Genomic DNA, 20,805 nt, shown 5'->3' on the forward strand with positions numbered 1-20,805 from the left:
ATGCCCGTCTAAAAAAGTTGTCAGTTTGTGGTGTGAAACCGTGGAACGGTTTAAAAACCATCTCAAACTATCATTCAATAGATAGCCCTAAAAATATTTAAATGGGGTCTGTTTCTGAATTATTTGGTGGGATTGAAATATGGGAGAAAGCTGGAGTTGATGAGGGAAATGATCAGTTGACTCACATCTTGACTGTAAAGTACACATGTGAACCACTATCCTGTTGTGCTGACTTAATCAAAACATCTATGGAAGAGAAAATACAACATTGCAAAATAACTCTCAAACAGCTTTTTATTACATCTTCAATCAATAACAGTACATTTTAGTACAGTATCTATCTTGCATCCAGCTCACTGTGGAACACCAACAGACTGAAAGGAAATACAAAAAAAAAAAAGTGGAAAGCTACATAAGGGTGCAGAGCTCTAGTATATTCATGGAAAGAAGGTGGGGGAGCAGGAAAATCCATCTGGAGTTGAATCGCATTTTCACTTGTGGCCACACACACAAAAATACGTCACATTTATTGAAGTACATCATTTGCTGAGAAAGGAAAAAGTGAGAATGTCACGTTAACAAAAGTGCTTCTGTATACAGTGAAATGTTGTCATTCAGATGTTTTTTTTATTTTTATTTAAGACCAAAAGTAAAATGAAGGGGGCAGGGGGTGTAATATGGTCACTGTGTGGTTTTTGTGAATATTAAGAGAAAATGCCTGCCAAGAATTGAATTCTCAATGATTGTTGTATTATTTACTATTGGCATCAGTAAAACTGGTAAGCATATTTGACACTAGGTATGCAGTTTCTTGCTCACTCTGGTGCATAGCATTACCAGCTATTAGTATGCAGAGTCCCCAAAAATTACGTGGATTAGGTTCAACCAATAAGAATAACGTTTTCAGGAGAAAGAAAAAAAAAAAATCTAGATTTTTTTTTCATTTATTTTATTTTAGCACCACTGAAAGCAAGTCTACAGCATGCACATCTAAATTAAGTCGTGTGAGACCAAATTAAACGTCTCAACTTAAAAACATCAGACCACTTTTTTCAGACATTGATTTTTTTGTGTATTTTTTTTGTGTTTTTTGTACTTTTCATTCACAGAGTTGCAACTGCAGTCCCAAGCAAAGGAAGTGTCTATTTAGTCAGGTGAGGTGTTTCACTCAAAAAAGTGGATACTAAAACACAAGACCCTAACCCTCCCAAACTCATTTCATATAATACCCCCCACCCATAACCTCAGCACCCGCCTTGCTACACCGTCTCTCCGCACCCAAAGTCAAAGGCATGTACAATAATTAAGGGGGAGGGGAGGGGGGGTATATAACTGGACAAAGTTACTCGTAAGAACTCCTGTTTGTACTGGAATGAGCATTCATAACTTATAGCATGTGCTTGGTTAGTTAACATTGTATTAGTTGAGAGGCAAAGCTTCTTCATGTGCAAAAGGCTGTGATGAGAAAACAAAAGAAAACAGCTAGTATATAAATACATCGGACATTTTGGAAAAGCTGCTCGTGTAATATGATCCAAGCGTTTTTTTTTTTCTTTTTCGTTTTTATCTTCTGCATGTTTTTTTTTTTTTTAATCTCGTCGCTCATACATGATTTAACTGGATTAGAAAGGACAAGCTGTCATTCAAATATATCTAAAACCACTAAAGAAATACAACCCAAAGGAAAGGAAAAAAAAAAAAAAAAAGCCATTGAGAGTAACAAACCGTCGGAATAGAATTCTTAAAAAAAAAAAAAAAAGTTAAATAAATTTGTACAATTACACTCCAACATTTGCTTTCAAGACACACGTTTGAATTGGATGATAGTGTTTTTTTTTTTCTTTTTCTTTCAAGGTAACATGAAATGGTCCGAGAAGGAATGCACAAGTTTCTGATTTAATACCACAGGAAATCCTTTCTTTAATTAGGTGATAAGACAATTGTGCTCTTCTTTGTGTAGGAAAGGATTGTTTTTTTTTCCCTTCGACATTTTTTTTTTTTTTTTTTGTGGTGTCCAAGTCAGTTTTAAACAGTGTTGAAGAAGATGCTGTGAACATTCTGAAGTTGTAATGGTCTTCCAGTCGGCTTTGGAGTTAAAAGGTCATCTAGGGAGCAAAGATGAGATGCAAGAGTAAAAATCTGCTTTTTGATCCAGATTCAACTGCACAGGGGTTCCCACGATGCAGTCATAAATCTTTTGAAATGAGTTTTGAAGGGGGAAATGTGTCGTGCTCACAACCGCCACAAGTTTCACCAGGATACAAGCGCTTGTGAAAATTGGATTTGGGTTGATGCAAACATACTGAGGCTGCTAAAAATCTATTTATTACTCAGAAGAAGAATACATACAGATTCCAAGAGGGCCTACATCAAATTAGTGACCGTATTTTCCGCACTATAAGGCGCACCGGATTATAAGGCGCACCCTCAATTAATGACGTATTTTCAAACTTTTTCCAATCGCGGTAAGTAATACTGAAAGTAATAACGATAATAACTCAGATAATAACTCTAAACTCTCGATAGCATAATAACTGTCAATATGAGCAACCTTGTTCAACTGTAAACACACAAAAGAAACAGGTGAAGCTTAATTTATCAGTTCGTTCCCCATCTACCAATCTCAATATTGATCCATATATAAGGCGCACCTGATTATAAGGCGCACCATCAGCTTTTTAAAAAAAAATTAGGCTTTTAGGTGCGCCTTATAGTGCGGAAACTACGGTAATAGTCGCCAATTTCCAGGGCAGCCAAAGGGACTCCGCACATTTGCGTGTTCGTTTGAGAACAACAGTGTGTGAATTAAGGTCACGACACTGACTACACCGAGACCTGCAACTTTTTCACAGTATGTCGATTCATTAGAATGCGGTTGCTGCTGATTGATATGCCGCTGTAAACTTTGGGATGAAATGGTGTTGGAGAAAAATAAATAAATAACCTTCAGGCTTCAATTCCAGATCTTCAGGAAGCTGTCCCAGGATCCCGTGGCAACAGCCATGCCATCATCAGTCACACCCAGGCAGCTCACACGGTTGTCATGGCCAGCCAACACTCCTAGAAAAAAAAAAATTAAAGAGGTCATATTGTTGAGCACTTACTTTTAAATGACTTGCATAAATAGTTAGGTCTGCCCGCTCATCCATTAAGTGTGAAAATAAATTCAGTGGAGCCTTACATATTTCCATTTCATCAGTCCCAAATTCAACTAGCGACTCTTGGAACATAAGCCCCGGTTTTCGTGGAAAAGTCCAATTGAAATGCTGTTTTTTTGTTTTTTAAACCAATCCTTGAGATGATCAGCTAGGCTTGGGTGAAGATGGAGCCACTTCTTAGAGCCATTCCAGTCCACCGATAAATTCATCAAGAGTCCTCCAATATTTGTTGAATCAAAATAATGTGATAGCTCCGAGCAGCCTAAAGATCAATTTTTTAACTCATTGGTTTATGTACATTTTTACATGAACAAAATGTACAAATAAGACGATTCTAAGAATTGAAAGCGGTCCTTCTAATCCCTCCCGTCGAAGTTGAAGGATACGGAAAAGACTCGTTTGGAATGATGGGACCCACCGGCACGGTCAGCCTTTAGAGTGTCCCACACGTTGCAGTTGAAATCGTCATATCCGGCCAGGAGGAGACGGCCGCTCTTGGAGAATGCCACTGAGGTGATGCCGCAGATGATGTTGTCATGGGAGTAGATCATCAATTCCTGATCGGCGCGCAGGTCAAACAGCCTGCAGGTGGCGTCATCTGAGCCGGTGGCAAAGGCATTGCCATTGGGGAAGAACTGCAAACCAAAACACGACGGCGCATTACTACACGGTAATATAGACTACTCGCGATATTTCCTTTTTAGCTGAAGATTCAGGATGACCCTAAAACGTGGAGTGACCTTTACAGCTCAACGTTTGACCTTGTCTAAGCGTCACAACGTACGGGTCCAACCGTTGCACGTTTCAATACTTCTTGTGCAACTGGCTTGAGCTGAACAGCTCAAAAAGTACTGAAACGTCTGCACCCGGGGAAAGTGAAATGAAGTTCCCCTGTATAGATTTCACCCCAAGCCAAATATGGCTGACATTCTGCGGTTAACGTAAGTTACCCATTCAAAAACGGACGCCGACTTACGCAGATGGCATTGATGTCGGACTCGTGACCAGTGAAGGTCTGTCTGCACATGCCCTCTCGCACGTCCCAGAGTTTGGCCGAAGCGTCGCAGGCGCCGGAAACAAATAACCGGGAATCCGGGGCCAGAGAGAGGCTCATGACGTCACCCGTGTGCCCGGCGAACGTGGTGGTCTGCTGCCCGGTTTCGATGTCCCAAAGTGCACTGTGGCGTGGCAGACGCGTATTCTCTTTTCAAACAGGTATTTGGAAAATGCCTTATTCAGACTCCGCTCTCTCTGCCTTACCAGGTGGTGTCTCCCGAGCTTGTAACAATCTGGTTGTCATCGAGAAAACGACAGCAGGAAAGGTATCCTGAAAAGGAGGGGCATGCCGGGTTGGTCATCGAAACATTTGCTTGTTCTACATCCGATCTTGTATCGAGCTCAAAGAGTAGCACTGCTTCACCCTCCCGCTTTGCGAAGACAATTTAAAATTGGATTTTTTTTCGATCCCAATACCTGTATGTCCGGCGAGCTCGCGGCTCACGCGTACGTTGCCTTCGCGGGTTTTCAGGTTGTAAATGGAGCAGATGTTGTCTAAGCCGCCGCAGGCCACATAATTTCCTGAAGGCGCATATGCGCACGTCATGACCCAGGAAGAACGAAGTGGAATGGCGTGGACCTACAACAGAACATTTGGAATAACACAACTTTCTTCCAACAGATGGCTTTCGTTACATTTGGAGACGCGGGACAACGCGTGAAACACGTCAAGACGAAACGTTTGGCAGGTACTTTGCATATTGGGAGATATTCCAATCGCCTACCCAACAATTTGAATTATTTGCCTGCATTTATTAGCGAGTGAATGTTTGTCCTGGTGCAGTGCTGCCGACGCTAAATGTAATCGTGACTCGCCTTATTTGTGGTATAGCTGTCCCAAATAATTAGTTTGCCATCCTGAGAAGCACTGACCAAAAGCCTGAAAAAGACATTGATAAACATATTGCAACATAACTTTTTAAAAACATTTTGTTTTGTTTACACTTAATACCAGCTATTGGAATACATGCAAAAGTGGATGTGCAACCAGTGTGCCATTACGTTTACCTGGAATCTGTTCCCCAGTGCATGGCGTAGATTTTGGCAAGATGACCCCTCAGCGTTCGTCTTGTACGCATCTGAATTCGCCCGACGGGGTCAATGTTAGCCGTAATCTGGGGGTGCAAAAACACACATCCTGATTTTCAGCATAATTAATTGTCAGTGCCGTTTTCTGAGAAATGCGGTGCTCAGTTGGCTACAGACTGCATTAAACGAGATTTCCTAATGTTATGTAAAAATAAAATATATATATATATAGACACACACAGACAATGTAGAACAAAACACCACCGGTGGACACAAGATGTCACTCAAACTAATAAGTACACTAGAAGGCAACAAAACCAGACATGACATCAGCCCTCCTAGGGACCGACCAATCAGAAAAGACTTTATTGTCCACAGTGACATCATACTGAGCATGTAAGACTGCGTTCAAAGATGATCAGGAGCGGTTTGGTGGCTTAATTCATATGAATATCATAATATATACAGATTTATGTACCCTGTATACGGCATTTATAAAAGAAACCTAATCTCTGACCACGATGCGGGTGTTTACCTGTGATAGCGTGGCATCTGCACAAGCTTTCCTGGCATCCTGCGAAGACAGAAAAAAACATTCTTATTCAGACCGTGCTCATTTTATTCACTTTACAGAGCAAAAGTAAATAGTGCTCACTCTGATTTGATTTTTGAGCTGCTCGGCCTCTTGGCGTAACTGGTCCAGTTCACTCATTTTCGTCGTCTTTTTCGGTTACCTCTCTCCAGCTATTGGGGCACTTGATCTGGAAAAGAAAAGTGGTTTATTAATTCACACGTTAACACAACCAAGTAAAGGGGCTCTTAAACGCAGACGACCTCCAAACGAGTCCAGGATGCTGACACAAGGACAACACATACAGTTCACAGGTCAAGCTTACTTTCCTGCCTCAATGTCATGCCATAATCCCGACACTCAAGCCAGACAAATCCTTTTGAAACATACCCTTCGACCGATATGGAAAAGTAGTTGTCATCCGTCTGACCTCAATCCTAGGCATACATCCAATGTTCGCCAAGTAATCAATAACCCACTTATATTAATAGGGAGACACAAACAAACTGGCTGCATTCCCACATTGTTTTACTTATTTACTGTACAATACAGCACAGGAAGAAAAAAAAAAGGCACTGAACAGCCAACCCAAATGATCCATAGCAGGAAAACCATTGCAAACGTAGCACAACATAATTAAGGCGACGACTACAAGCAACATTTTGCACGCTTGGATCGATCCTATTAATTATTCAAACAGAAGTACATTAGGAGGCAGATGACATTTAAGCGTTTTAAAATGGAGCCGGACAATTCGTCTCCATTCTAAGTTGGACGCAAGTCTGACAACTGCCAGAAAATAACAGATGCATGATGTTAGAACGGTCAAAACTTCCTGATTTCTGGTCATCCTGATCATCAAATTGCACATCATTCATACACAAGGTTATTAGCACAAGTAAAAATGATCACAAATCCACAGTTGAGTCTAATAGTACCTTCCTGGGCTCCGCCCAAACTCTCCACTAATTTGTTGTGATTTTTTTCCTCAATAATTCAGCAAACAAACTCACATATGATACACAACGAGAGCCGCACAATGCAATTGCCTGTTAAGGCAGACGACGTGTGAGTGAAAAAAACCCCCACCAGTTCTGACAAATTTTGACGGTTTTATATAACCGTGACTTTTAAAACTGCCATGTATTGCCAATTCTGTTATCAGCCTATGCCGACAGCGAACAAACCTAAGTTAAAAAAGCCTCACATATTTTGCAGCGGTAACAAACACTAAAAACATTGAAGCAAAATTCGAATTACTTTAACTTGCACAGCCAATGCAAAAAAAAGAACGGCCTAATAACAACAAACTATCAATCACCGAGCAACGCATCACCTTACCTGGAGTGTTTCTGAGTCTTGCTTGACATTTCAGGACAAGAATTAATAGTTAGGACAACTTTGAACAGGCCTGTGTCAAGTCTCTGATTGGTCGGCCTTTGTCCAACAATCATTGGCTTACGCTCATTAATCTTATAATAACTGTGTCATGGAATAAGATTACTGAGGAGTATCATACACCGATGAACACCCTCATCGCCATGAAAAACGATTCTCTGGCAATCTATTAAATATTTGATATGAAACTGACTCAATAGTACAGGGGATGGGCAATTTCAGTATTGGTAAATAACATTTCAGTATTAACATGAAATATAAAATGTGCATGGTGTTACATTTATATTTGATGCATTTTCACAAAACCAGGGTAATGCCATGGAGATTAGTTTTGAGTTTTTTGCGAAAATATGAATTTGAGATGTCGATTTGGGGATTTCTACAAAAGAACATCTCGAGGTTTCGACATATCGCAGCACTCAAAAACTTCAAACTTTTAACACCTTTTTCCTCTTAACTAGGGAACGTTGATTAATCAGAAAAAAATAAAACGTTTTAATGTGTATTATTTATATAAAAACAGGACATTGTTTTAAGTAGCCAGTGCTGGAAATGCACATACATCACTTAATTTATGATTAATTTCCTGATTCCAGCAAGGTATAAAATAACGCAAAATGATGTTTTGCGGCTCTAGAAAATGGACGGATGTTTTCCACAATAACAAAAAAATGTTTCATTAGGATTCCGCATGTATCGCATTGCTCCAGAATTAGGACGTTGATGATAATCATGAGGAAAAGTGTTTATATATGGAAAGGTGACACTCAACCAAATTCAAACGAATGGGCAGCATGGAGCTTACTGCTTGTACATTTTTAACACGTTAGCTAATTCATCGACGGGTACATTTGAAAAAAATGTGATGTGGAATTGCTGTAAAATGTGGAATGTAAATACTGCATTCTATAGCACAACAGTTTATCAGTTGACATTCTATTAAATGTGTTCAACGCAGCTCTATGCTTTTTGGCATTTTGATCAGCTGAAAATGATGTGATCGGGCCGGGTTACCGATAACGCGATCAGGATCTGGACCTCCCAAGTCTTGACTGTCCATATCTTACCCAGTCTTATTAGTTTAGCTGTATCTCTCCCTCGTATCCAAATTAACAACCCCCCCCCCCCCCCCCCCTTTAAGCACTATAACCAACAGTTTTGTGAAAATCAGTTTTGTGATTCACCATAAATCATTCGCCTTACCTCACATCAAAAGATATGTCGCGGAAAAAAAGCACACATTTAAACAAAGCAAGTGGTGGCTTAAGACTTAGCACAGTATTGTGTACATATTACTTCCCCATTGACCTATGTGGATGCTTGCACTTCCTCTCCATCATCAGTTCTCTTTTCCCAAGCGCCTGATCAGGGTCAGCTGACTGCCTGATAAACAATGAGCGCTAGTAAACAGCCTAGAGTTGGGAGCTCAGTGCCTGCTCTGCTATCGCCTCTTGAGTTTCAATGTGCCTGCTCAGTGACTGAGTCCTATAAATGTCATGGCACCCTGTGTTAAACAATGACAATGTTTAAATGAGCTAAAGTTGGATCACAGTGTGGGGGGAGGGGGAGAGATCATAACCAGCAATATCATCGTGCAAAGTCCTTAATCCCAAAGAGCTCAAATCCTCAGTCAATGAGTGTGTAATCCTATCCATGTCCACTTACACAAACAGCTGGCGAATCCAAGCAGTGCAATAGAAATATGCTTTTCCATTCATAAAAAGGATGAGGTTGCTCTTAATTCTTTTACGCACAACCTGCTTATGACAATTGCCTGGATTTAGCCACCAATAATATAGCCATCACGTTTCTACCATGCCTGGCTTTATTAGAATTATTTTTAAATCAATACCCGTTGAGATAATGACAACGTTTGTGCACAGATACTTTTTCTTTTTAATAAAGCGTTCAATTCCGTTAAGTTAACCAAACAACGACACTTGATCTGGGCCCAGAGTGTGCACTACAGTGATTTACCTACAACTGGGAGTGTTTGCATTGCATTTGCATTCCTGCAGAATAGCTGTCAAATCTAATTTGCCGAGAGAAAGCGAGCTACCTCATTAAACCCGAGAGCATTTTGCTAAACGACAAGTTTGAAAGTTGACTCTTTAGATGACACACGGTTAAAATGCTGTATGACTTGCAGCGCTATCAGAGAAGATGCAGCTAAACGCCATCTTGCCTTCCCCCCTGACTGTCTGTCCGCTAGCTTAGCATGTAGCTCGTTTTAAGTGGGGCGGCCTGCAGGCAGGGCAGAACGGCAGCTCCGGCTACCATCGTTCCAATTCACCTCAACGTTCGCTTCACGGTTGATTTCAATTTTATTTCGTGAACCCTCGAGGAGGAAAAATGTGGCCCCAAAAATATGACTTTTCCGATCTTCCGCGATTACAGCGACTTGCCATTCAAAGCTAGCCTAGGGAGGAGACGCTTCTTTGAAAGGGGTTTGGCGAGGCCACTGGTTCTGCACAAATCCACTTACCTGCACACTAAACAATCTCTTTAAAGCACGCGGCGTCCATTTGATTCGATTACGACCGTCGGGGTGCTTATTTGCAGATCCCTTTTCGAAATGTGCAAGGTCGGTCGGTCGGGTTGGGCGGCGAATACGGCCTTGCCGTTTCCTTCCACCAAGCGGGGCACACATTCACGTTATTTCTCCTCCTAACATATTTGCTTGGATGAATACTTGAACATATACCCGCGTTTGAAACGTGTATGGTTCAAGACAAGATGCCAACTTCCAAATCGAAAAAAAGGGTGGTAACGCCGCAACTCACATTTATTACGCCTCGAAGAATACACCGAGCTCCGATTAGTGTACTTCAATACACGAAGAGCCGATACTACTACCGAGCAAGCGCATCATATTCGGGAAGATGCATTATTATATCTACGTTCGGAGTACAACCCAGTCCGATCACCGCCAACTGTGCATATTTTTTAATAGATGTACGCGTGCGCGCGCACAAGCATACAACACACAAATCACTGCATTTACAAGTAACTATCATGGGATTTGAATAGTCAACATTGTAAGGTAGGTCTCACTCTAAATGATTTGGATTATTCCCGTGTAGCTTATCGGGGGCTGCAAGGGGGGTGGGGAGTGAGGCCGGAGAGTGGAGCCCTCCTTTCGGCTATGGGAGACATCGAATCAGTGTTGGTTAACGGAACGCTCTAGTCTAAAAACTAAAAAAATCGCCGTGTGTTTTCGCGTAAAAGCATTGGTCATCTGGGCATATCGGTATTTGTAACTACTTTTGGGCGCTTAAGTTGAAACGGCAGCTGACTTAAATGGCTAAGAGGCTAAAGCTAGCGCTTACCCCACCCCCGAGCGGCTTAATTCGGCCACAATACCCTACCCGACGCAAGATGATTAGGGGCTAATTAAAACAGCAATCGAATCGCTCATTTTCATCTTACCTGAGTCAATGTGTTATTTGGCATTGACCGGGAAAACAGACGAGCCCACGAAAACCAGCGAAGATCCCCCACCGCTAGCTCAAGAACTAGCCAGCCCCAGCTAGCGTCGCTTTGCCGAGGAAGCAGCAAACCCAACAGTCGACCAACCGGAGATGAGGGAGGGAGGAGGGAGAGAAGGGGGGGGGGGGGCGGGATCACACCCACAAGCCTTGTACAGAACAAAGGCAAACCAAAAAAAGCGAAGATTCAAAGTTCCGAAGCTCTCGTTCACCACTACAACATACCGTCCACCCCTCCACTATTCCGAGTCGAACGCGTGCCCTTTGCCGAAGAAGAAGCACTGTCGTCCGGCCATCGAACGTCGAGATGGGCGCGGTGACCCTGCAGTCATCACTGGGAAACCCCACGCTGCAGCAAGGAAAGCATTCAGCCTCCGCTGTGTAGCCTTAAGTCTCAATTACGGGACGCCAGTGTCGTTTTATTTCAACAAACCTGCCAACAAGTTATTTTAACTTTCCAACTATTGTTACTTTCTTATTTATTCGGACACTGCCCGTTTACAGGGTGTCCTCGGTTTACGACAAAGTTCCGCTCCTACGGTGTGATGTAACATGAATTTGTACGCAACTCTTGTGTACAACAATATGACTGATGCTAATGCTCAAGTTTTGTATAGTAAATTGATTAAAAAAGGATCGAAAGTCATTTGTTTATTTTACTAAGTTGTTGGTTGCATCACCATGACATGCCCCCTGACAATACTCCGAGCATCTTACAGTTTCTGACCGAGAACATACCAACCTGGCACTTTGATGCCCCCACCCCATACTTTCCTAAAGAGGATCATAATTTTACCGATTTGCAAGGTGTAGAGTATAAAGGTGAAAAATTATACCTCAAATGCTTACGAGAAGTAAATACAGTTTAGTGGCGCCTCCAATTGGTTTTCAAACGGTCAAATTGTCAATTGCAACGTTGGAAATAACTTCATGGACATACTAAATTGTGTTTAGGTGTGGTTGGGTGCTTGAATGGTTGTTCGACTCTATCTGCCCTGCAATTGTTTGACAATCAGTTCAGGGTGTCCCCCGCCCACTGCCCGAAGCCAGCCGGGATAGGCACCAGCAAGCCCGCTGCTCTTGTGAGGATAAGCGGCTCTAGAAAATGGATGGAAATAACTTCATGTCATAGCCACTCCCTCATTAGGTTATCTGCTTTTGTAAGGCCCGCAAGAACGTCTGCTTGTGCCTCATTAGAATCTAATTGAATATCCAAACAATTTTCATGGATTTTTAGTGCATGCTTCCCAAGAGCCTTCAAAGGTCCCAAAGGCAAAAAACTCCGGGGATATCCTATTTGAAGTAACGAGTCAAAGGCATCCTCAAAAAATCCGATATCCCTGGTCAGTGCACACAGTGCTAGTCCTCAGCCTTGTGTGTGAGAGTGTGTATGTTGTACCAAAAATATGGCGAGTATGACTTTAAAATACTTAAAATGCTCTTGGTTTGTCAAATAACAATTTTCCCTCTTCATAGTTTAGAAAATGAAGTCCAGAGCAGACTGCAGAGTACAAAGAATTGTTTGAGATGTTAGACGAGGCTAATGAGTTTAACGGGAATCAATCAGTCGAAGCAAAGGCTCAGCCAGATGGCCAAGAAGGTGGACAAAGATGGTGAGTGACAAACTGAACACAACAATAGGTAAAAAAAAAAAAACGTTTCAAGCAACACAAATAGCCTTTTTGAGCTTATAATTACATTTACGTGTACACAGATTTAAGGGATAACTTTGGTGCGTACCATTCAAAGACTACAGCTGTTTGCAGCAAGTTCTATAATAATCTTGTTTATATATACAAAAAACTAATTAGGTGTGAGGGAATACCCGAAGTCTGTGAATAATATGCTTGCAAACGCGGCCAACTTTTCACTGTGTGCTGGTAAAAGTTTCAACCGTTGCACTTGTACAAATGCATGTATTGATGCTCCCTCTTGCAGTCTCCATTTTTAAAATCATACAGTGGCCGACGAGGGCACACATTATGCAACCAGCAGACCCCTGGGAATAAGGCAAAGGAAAAAAAAAACCCTTCAAAAAGGTGAACGCATAAAAAAACGCAGCAAAAAAACGACACGCCATCTCAATAAAATAGAAAGAAACTTACAACAAAACAAGGGCAAAAAAACAACAGAGATGGAAAGACTTGCAAACAAAAGACGCAAACACATAAAAATAACTGAAAAAAAAAAAATCTTAAAACTAAATGAATTAAAAAACACACTAAGATTAAAACAGCCACAATGACAAAATATGCTGCAGGTTTACACAATACAAACAGAAGTGATGCCTTCAGGGAATGGGACCAAAAGGCATTGAGCAATCAGTCACACCTCAGTGGTGCAAAAGTAGTTAGTAGTAATTATGTAAAAAGAGAGAGAATATTTACATTATGTGTTTGATATCCCCATTCATTTCCTTCTTTCTGAATCTCTTAACATCAACCATCATATAATAATTTCACTGATGTGATACTGTACCACAGTATGTACACTTTTATACCCTCAGGTTATATGTGTTGTATGCTTTTTCAACCACTCTGTGTGAATAATGCCTAAGGTATGGAATTCAATGCTGGTATTGATGTAGCAACAAAATAAAAACGGTTGCAATCAAGACTACTGACTTTGCAAAGGCAATATTTGAAAATACCAGTGAATTTGTTTTGTATTTACTAACAACATAAGGAAGTCCGTGTCAGTATGTCTCTTTCTTCTTCTTCTTTTTTTTTTTTTTAAACATACCGGCATTGAACAATGTTCCTTAGGCATACAACTGTAAGCACAGAGCAGTATAGTATCATATTGAAATCAGTGACATTATATGATGAATTAAAATAAAGACATTCAGAAAGAAACAGCTTGGTGGAACAGTGGTTATCATGTCCGCCTCATAGTTAAGGGACCCGTGTTAAATTCTTTCTGTGTGGAGTTTGCATGTCCTCCCTAAACTAGGGTGGGTTCTCTCCGGCTTCCTCCCTCACGCTAAAAACATGCATTGGATACGCTAAATTGTCCATAGGTGTGATTACGTTGCAGAACACGCATTGTGTGGGGCCTTGTCCTCCATAGAGTGTCTCATTTTTGCTCAAGCGGGCACATTTGCTTAATTCGTTATCATCGACTGCAATTCTCCATATGAATCACAAGGTGACAGTATTTTACCAAATGTGTTCTCTTTTGAACCCTGTCAACTCCAGGTGAAGAAAATACTGTAGTTATTTATCAACTCAAGTATATGTGTGTGTGTGTGTGTGTGTGTGTGTGTCGGGTGTGCCAAAATTCGACTCACCAAAAAAATTGAATTCTCATTTACTAAGCTTTAAATTCATCAAAGAGTTCAAAAAATGATATTATAGATAAAAATAATAATACAGTTTTCTCTCTGCTTTCGTACTAGTCCGGAGGCGCCGCTGTGTCATGACATCACCACGCAGCAAACTGGGTACTGCCAGTTTGTGCAGGATGCGCAAAAACAAGCAATGTAGGAAAGTCCTCATTGAAAAGATGCACATATTTTTTTTCAACCGTTATTCACATGAGTACCAATACACAACCTTTCTTTTTTAAAAAACAGTCTTCCTCAATGTCTTTCTTTGTGTCGCTACCACAGATACATACATAAGATACATAAAACGCCCCTCTTTGAAAAGTACAATATTGTGCGCCTCTCCGAAAGTAACTGTTAGTGGCATTTCAACAAAACATACTGGTCGGTATTGAACATTTACTGTAAAATCCCTTAACATTGAAAGATTGTGTATTTTGACTAAAACTGCACGCAGGTTGAATTGATCTTTAACATAACATAACATAACATAACATAACATAACATATATATATATATATATATATATATATATATATATATATATATATATATATATATATATATATATATATATATATATATATATATATATATATATATATATATATATATATATATATATATATATATATACGCCCTCGCTAACTACTACGGCCTTTGCCACCCGGATGCAGTCACTAGCGGGCTTGACAGCATCTGGTGCGCAGAGCCGTTAAATCCCATCCTCATCTCTGGCAAAGCCAGACGGGCAGCTGAGCCGTCCAACCACTGCTTGTATTTTCATGCCGTTCAACCAATCACGTTTCTGGGAGAGATGGAGGGCAGGAACATTTGTTCCTCGCTCCCTTCTCAGCATCCTTCCACCAGCCCTCTCGCTCGTGTGAACGAGTGTCAAGAAAAACAAACCACAAAAGGGGAGGGGGGGTGATCGGTTCTCGGAGGACGCGTGTGGGACCCCACGGAGGCTGCCGGGACAGGCTTACGTCAGGGTGGGACTCCCGTCCTGTGAGAAAATGGCTGCTTTTCAATGTAAACAGGCTGTGCGGGACCGACATTGCTAAAGGGATGAGGGGCGGACATTGACTTCAATGTCGCCTCTCCAATGAAAATCCAAGCATGTTATACACTCCAGGTACGTATGCACTTCTGATCATGGCGGGAGGACACATGGGGGACATTTCACAGAAAAAAAACCCCATCACAGTAGCGTTGCATGCGCCACCGTTTGGTTTGCGTTGGTCATTTTGCTTGGCATGCACATGTTTACAATTAAAAGCAGATGGGATAGACAAAGGAGAGGGGGGTGATCATCTGAACCCATTTCTTAAAATGTGAACGCAAAGAAAAGTATAAGAGCAAATCACTCAATGCCAATTCCGTGACACCGATTAAAAGTAAAAGGAACGTGCCAAAACTTCAAGGCAATAGGTATTAATAAAGCTGGCATGCTGGCATGTGTGTGTGTGTGTGTGTGTGTGTGTGTGTGTGGTGGTGGTGGTGTGTGTGTGTGTGGGGGGGGGGGGGGGTGCGTGCGTGTGTGGGAGGAATTGTCAGTTTGACATTTGAGCGAGCTCTAAACTCACCTTTCCTTAACAGTTACATTTTGGGCGGGCGTTGCGTATTCCTCAAGATTTGTATCTGCTTCTTTTTTACGCTTCCTCTTGTGCCTTTTACTGCCCACATCCTGCTCTCAATACCAACCACATCCTCGTTGGCGCTACTGTATACTACATGTGTCAAAATCAAAGTAGGACTTGTTGTTTTTTTGGACATTGTGACATGTATTCCTTTGTCAACTTTTTTTTTTTTTTAAATCCTGGCTGTAAATATCCCCACTAAAAATTGATCGTTACACAAGAATCAAACACAGCAGAGAAATGATTGTCCGAATTCTCTAAAGGATAATCTTGAGCGGAGTGGGTTGTGTTGAGAGGATTTCCATCGCAATCGGCTTGCATAACAGTCCAAATCATCGTTGGGACGGACTGAATGTCTAAATGTAAATGTTTCAAGCTTTGTATTATTTGCTAAGGTAAACACATACTAACAATGAAAACAAATCTGCAAATGCCTGATTGTCGGTGACATAATCATTGTGTGATTTGGTGCCATTGCAGTGATATCAGCACCAGATTGCCGGAAAACACAGAGGAGAATTATTATTAAAAAAAAGAAAAAGTCAAATCTAAAATTGTAATTACCGGACTGTTTGGGATTTGCGATGGTAAATATTGAACAGGTTTAACATTAATGATTCCATTCTCTGAGCAGGTTTTGAAATTAAAAAAAAAACAGTCATAACTTTGTTTCTTTTTTCTGTGGATTGGCATTCATAGAAATTGGAATGGACTGACAGCAATAAGCAAATACAATTGCGCAGATGAAAATAAAGGATAAATACAGCTCGTATTCGCAAGGCGAGCGAGACCTTTCTAGTTCGATTTTCTGTGACATCATCTTCAAAGGTTTGTTACTCAAATTTAATGACTTTGGAATGATGTCGTAAGTGAATATGTCCTCTCGACCCCAGGTCTTACATGACATCATCTGAAGTAAGTTTGCTATATATCATTTAAAATAATATTTTACATACTCAAAGACTTGACTTTAAGAGTTTTACCCGCTTTTCTCAACAAAGGTCAGCAAGGGAAGGCTCCAGCTCATCCGTGGCCCCGCTTAACACAGGTGGTAATGAAAATTTGATTTAATAGGAGATTCAACTACATCAGTCAAACATGGGTCTTTTTTTTTCACTCAAACATGCCGCCGTGAAGCTTGATTCGGGAGAGCGGGATTGATCGCAGCCATCTTCATGGTTTTGCATATAAAACATTCTAAGCTTGTTTTAAATAAAATATATGAAATATATATATATATATATATATATATATATATATATATATATATATATATATATATATATATATATATATACACCCGGGTTACGAACTTAATCCGTTCAGCGGCTACGCTCGACAGTATTCCCTTTTCTAGGGTGGCTTTGCAAAATATACTTGAGAAGCACTGACCTAACACTTTCACTGGGCCCAATTTAAATACACAAAACCAGCCTTTATTAGGCTTTCTATTTTTAATGGCTGTTAAGGACGCTTTCAGCTTTTTAGACTATAGGACGAAATGGGCCGCTGTGCCCAGTAAAGGGTTAGCATAGCTTTTCCAAAAATCTAAAGCTATACGGGACCCATCAAAGTCCTGCACCATCCGTGGCCTGAACCGAGTAGGGATGAGCGCTATAGAGCACGATTTGTGTTGTGTTTCAGCTCATCTCCGAGATCGCACAGACCAAGGCGTCATCATTTCCAGCATGAAGACCACTACATCAGCAAAGAGACAACACACACAGTGTCTATAAATTGACACACAACATCCATTTGAAACAGCTGACCATGACCCTGCCTGAGACCAAAACGACCTTTCTCTCCCCGACCGCCGCCTCTGCCCCCCCGCCGGTCTCCTTGAGCACAATGCGAGGCAACGCCACGTCCAGCGCGACGCTCATAACCGCCACCGTCTCGGCCAACGAAAGCATCTCCAACGCCACCACCGCCACCGCGTTCCCAGAGGCGATGATGGAGGGCTCGGGGATGGGGATGGTGCTCGTGCCCTTTGGTATCATCACCCTCATCGGCGTGGCGCTGGCTTTAGTAAGACGTTCGGTTTGGTTGGATGAATTGGATCAAAAAATGAACAAAAAGTGTACGTGTTTGTAATGTGATTTTTTTTCCCCCCATCTTTCTCCTTTATAGATGCTGTACATTCGGAAAAGGAAGCGGTATGTTTAATTTAGCTTTATTTTGACAGGGAGATCTCGGTTTATGGCAGTGCGTGAGGGTAGGAGAAGGAGGCGCTCACATAGGGCGAAAGCATCAATTGGGTCACTATCACAAATGACCCCCAGCACATCTACAATTTAGCGTATGTGTGTGTGGGGAGGGGGGATTGGAATCTTTTGTTTTTTGTTGTTTTTGTTTAGGTTTTTTTAACATTGCTGTATGAATGCTGTGAAGGATTGGCCTCCTGTTTTTGTTGTTTTTTTTTTAAGGCCCTTATTTTTTGGGGGGGTTAGCCTAATCTATAACTTGTATAACTGCTGTGAAAAGTAGTAAATATTGTTGAAGCTAGGTTTATACTGCTTTTTTTTCTTTTTTTTATTGTTTAAATGGATAGTTTTAAGAAAAGTTTGGCATTTTTGTTGTTTTTGTTTAAAGCCCTGTATTTTTTTTCAGTTTTAGACTAATCTATTACTATTTGTTGAACGTTGGTTAATGTTGCTTTTTTTCTATTTTTCATAGATAATAATCTTATTTATAGTCGGCACGGCGAGTGAGGGGTGCGTGAAAAGTTTTCTCGTTCCTGACAGCAAAAGTTGATTGAAAAGCACTGGCATACACCAAGGTTCCCTCGCACTTGTCACTTGTCTCATCACATGGCGTATCTAACATGCTCCTCATCATGCGTTTCGTGGCAGCTTGGAGAAGCTGAGGCACCAGCTAATGCCCATGTACAACTTCGACCCGGCCGAAGAACAAGATGACCTGCTGGAACAGGAACTACTGGACCACGGCCGGGATGGCGCGCTCGCCGGTCCCAATGCCAAGGTAAGCCGCTCACGTCTCCCAAATATATTTAATGCACTGTGTTGACATCTGTGTACCGAGAGGTTTCGGCAAAGATATGACATGAAATGGACCTCCACCAAGGCTGTGCTGAACATACTCTGTGGGAAATGTGTGTCTGGATCATGTATGTAGCATGGCTGCCTCAAAATTACACCTTCATTTAAGATTCGAAAATTATAGATGGGTAAAGTACAAGCCGCTTTGATTTTTAACCGAGCATTTATGTTTTCCCGTAATATTCCTTGTAATCGTTTTACTTGAAAATGGGTAAATTTAAGGTCGGGTTATTCATTTCGTACTTATTCGTTTAACTAATTACGCGACTTATTTGAAAATGGTGAATGGACTTACCCATATACTTACAGTATGTAGCGCTTTTCTACCTACTCGAACCACTTAACACTGAAAACTCGTTTACCGCATCAGGAGTACAGTTAATCTTGATTAACTGGAATTAAATTTATCGTAAAGTTTATTGTCAAAGTAGACTTTTTTAAATGAAACTCAGAAGTACATTTAGTAAATAATTTAATTATTATTAAATCAAAATAATTATCAGTAACCGTAGACTGAGAATGGATTATTTAATTACAAATTACACATTTTTTAAGAAAACATTTTTATGATTAAATTCAATACACAATACTTTTCAATAATAAGAGTTGTTCCTTTTTATTGTTTTATTGTATGTCCACAGGATGTAGCATTGTTGAATAATTGGGTTATTTTGATTTCATAGTTTAGATCACCCGGCTTTACTTTTTAGGGATAAATAATTTCTTTTTTTTTAAAGTTGACCTTACATGTCTTATTTCTTTAGTTTTGACAAAGGCATGATGACGAAAGGCAAACATGGTAAAGTATTACTAATGTGTCACGTCCCTTTTAAACCTACTTCTCTCCCCAAATCATTTGTCAATATGTGTATATTAATCATTTGTCAATATGTGTATATTAAACATGTTTTCAATTAACAAAACATAAATGATATCATTTTAATCATCATGCAAACATTTAGCTTCTCTTGCACACCTCATATCTACCCTCTTCCTCATGCTCCCTCTGTGTAATATTTTCGCTGCACTCCATAATAAACCAATATCCATTATTCGTTTTTATTTCCCTTGGAATGATTCTGTGGTGTAAAACTTTCGGCTTCCTTTTAATCCTTTTTTTCTAGGTTACTAAAATAAATTATTATAATATTATTGTGAAAATTGGCATTAAAAAAATAATTTGGCGAGGATTATGCTGCGGATTTTTGTTAAAATTTCATACCTAGAGCCCAAACGAAATGACATACTCCATGATAGAAAATTGAGTTGCTCTAATGTGTTTAAAAATGGATGAAGGAAATTTTGTTTGAAGCAATTGGTGGAAATTTTGATTCAAGGCTGCACACGACGTCTTTAAATCCTGAATCATCTCTCGCAGACTCTCCGAACCTCGCAGGGGACCACCCAGAAACCCAGTCGCCTGGTCTTCACCGATGTAGCCAAAGCTCTCAACGCTTAACAGAAGTGCTTCCATTGCACGTTTCATTTTGTACACTACTTTTTTAATATTGGTTGGTCTCTCAGGAGGGACAACAAAAGGGAACGAAAAGAAGGGACTTGTTTTTGCTGACGAAACGGCGCTTCATCACTACGGATTTGAAATGATTTCGTGGATGAACAGGTGCATGCAATGCAGCGGCGCGTCACTTTCACAGTCTTGCATCACTCGTCACGCGAATGCCATCACTTTGTGTAATAGTTGTCGCAGAATTTCCCTCGTTCTTCCCTCATCGTAATCTTGTGTGTAACACTGGATGTTATCATTCATCTTTACGGGGAACCTTTTTTTTTTGTCTTCCTTGCTGGGCAGTTAAAGACTTATTCTACGCATTAAAATTGTTCCAAGCCCTTTCAACAGTTCTCCAAGAGTTGTGCTGTTTTGTCAATTTACACAACCACGCACAAAGCACAGATTTCACATATAGTAAAACAATGTTTTAATGACGCTGGGCGAGGTTGGGTCAGTGAACAGAATTGAAAATGATGACAAGTAAACTAAAAAGACGTTTTGACACATGTAAATCATTACACCGATATAATCACATACCACATTTGTGACATGTACCAGATATGTGGATAAA

General features: G+C 40.6%; 2 protein-coding genes across 6 annotated transcripts; one reads left to right on the plus strand and one right to left on the minus strand.

Moving 5' to 3' along the window:
• Window positions 1-276: 276 nt before the first annotated feature.
• Window positions 277-15,633, minus strand: gnb1b (guanine nucleotide binding protein (G protein), beta polypeptide 1b). Of its 4 annotated transcripts, none has more exons than XM_088422666.1 (11): window positions 15,612-15,633; window positions 5,899-6,004; window positions 5,779-5,817; window positions 5,223-5,329; window positions 5,031-5,094; window positions 4,632-4,794; window positions 4,419-4,485; window positions 4,135-4,336; window positions 3,577-3,793; window positions 2,945-3,060; window positions 277-2,105 (listed from the first exon to the last, which is right to left on the minus strand). In XM_088422666.1, exons 2-10 carry the CDS (start codon window positions 5,953-5,955, stop codon window positions 2,954-2,956), a joined length of 1,023 nt encoding a protein of 340 aa, XP_088278792.1. In that variant the 5' UTR covers window positions 5,956-6,004; window positions 15,612-15,633; the 3' UTR covers window positions 277-2,105; window positions 2,945-2,953. The 4 variants fall into 4 exon arrangements, with proteins under 4 accessions (XP_088278792.1, XP_088278790.1, XP_088278789.1 ...); XM_088422664.1 differs by lacking the exon at window positions 15,612-15,633 and adding an exon at window positions 10,926-11,057; XM_088422663.1 differs by lacking the exon at window positions 15,612-15,633 and adding an exon at window positions 10,642-10,875.
• On the plus strand, window positions 14,857-20,579 carry c9h3orf18 (chromosome 9 C3orf18 homolog). 2 transcript variants are annotated; one of them, XM_088422668.1, is made up of 6 exons: window positions 14,857-15,160; window positions 17,310-17,693; window positions 17,796-17,821; window positions 18,518-18,647; window positions 19,489-19,523; window positions 20,103-20,579. In XM_088422668.1, exons 2-5 carry the CDS (start codon window positions 17,436-17,438, stop codon window positions 19,492-19,494), a joined length of 420 nt encoding a protein of 139 aa, XP_088278794.1. In that variant the 5' UTR covers window positions 14,857-15,160; window positions 17,310-17,435; the 3' UTR covers window positions 19,495-19,523; window positions 20,103-20,579. The 2 variants fall into 2 exon arrangements, with proteins under 2 accessions (XP_088278794.1, XP_088278793.1); XM_088422667.1 differs by lacking the exon at window positions 19,489-19,523 and having other exon boundaries at window positions 14,858-15,160.
• Window positions 20,580-20,805: the final 226 nt, after the last annotated feature.

This window comes from Hippichthys cyanospilos, chromosome 9, assembly GCF_059441005.1.
Source record: "Hippichthys cyanospilos isolate Australia breed blue-spotted pipefish chromosome 9, RoL_Hcya_1.0, whole genome shotgun sequence".
In the NCBI taxonomy this organism is placed as follows: Eukaryota; Metazoa; Chordata; class Actinopteri; order Syngnathiformes; family Syngnathidae; genus Hippichthys; species Hippichthys cyanospilos.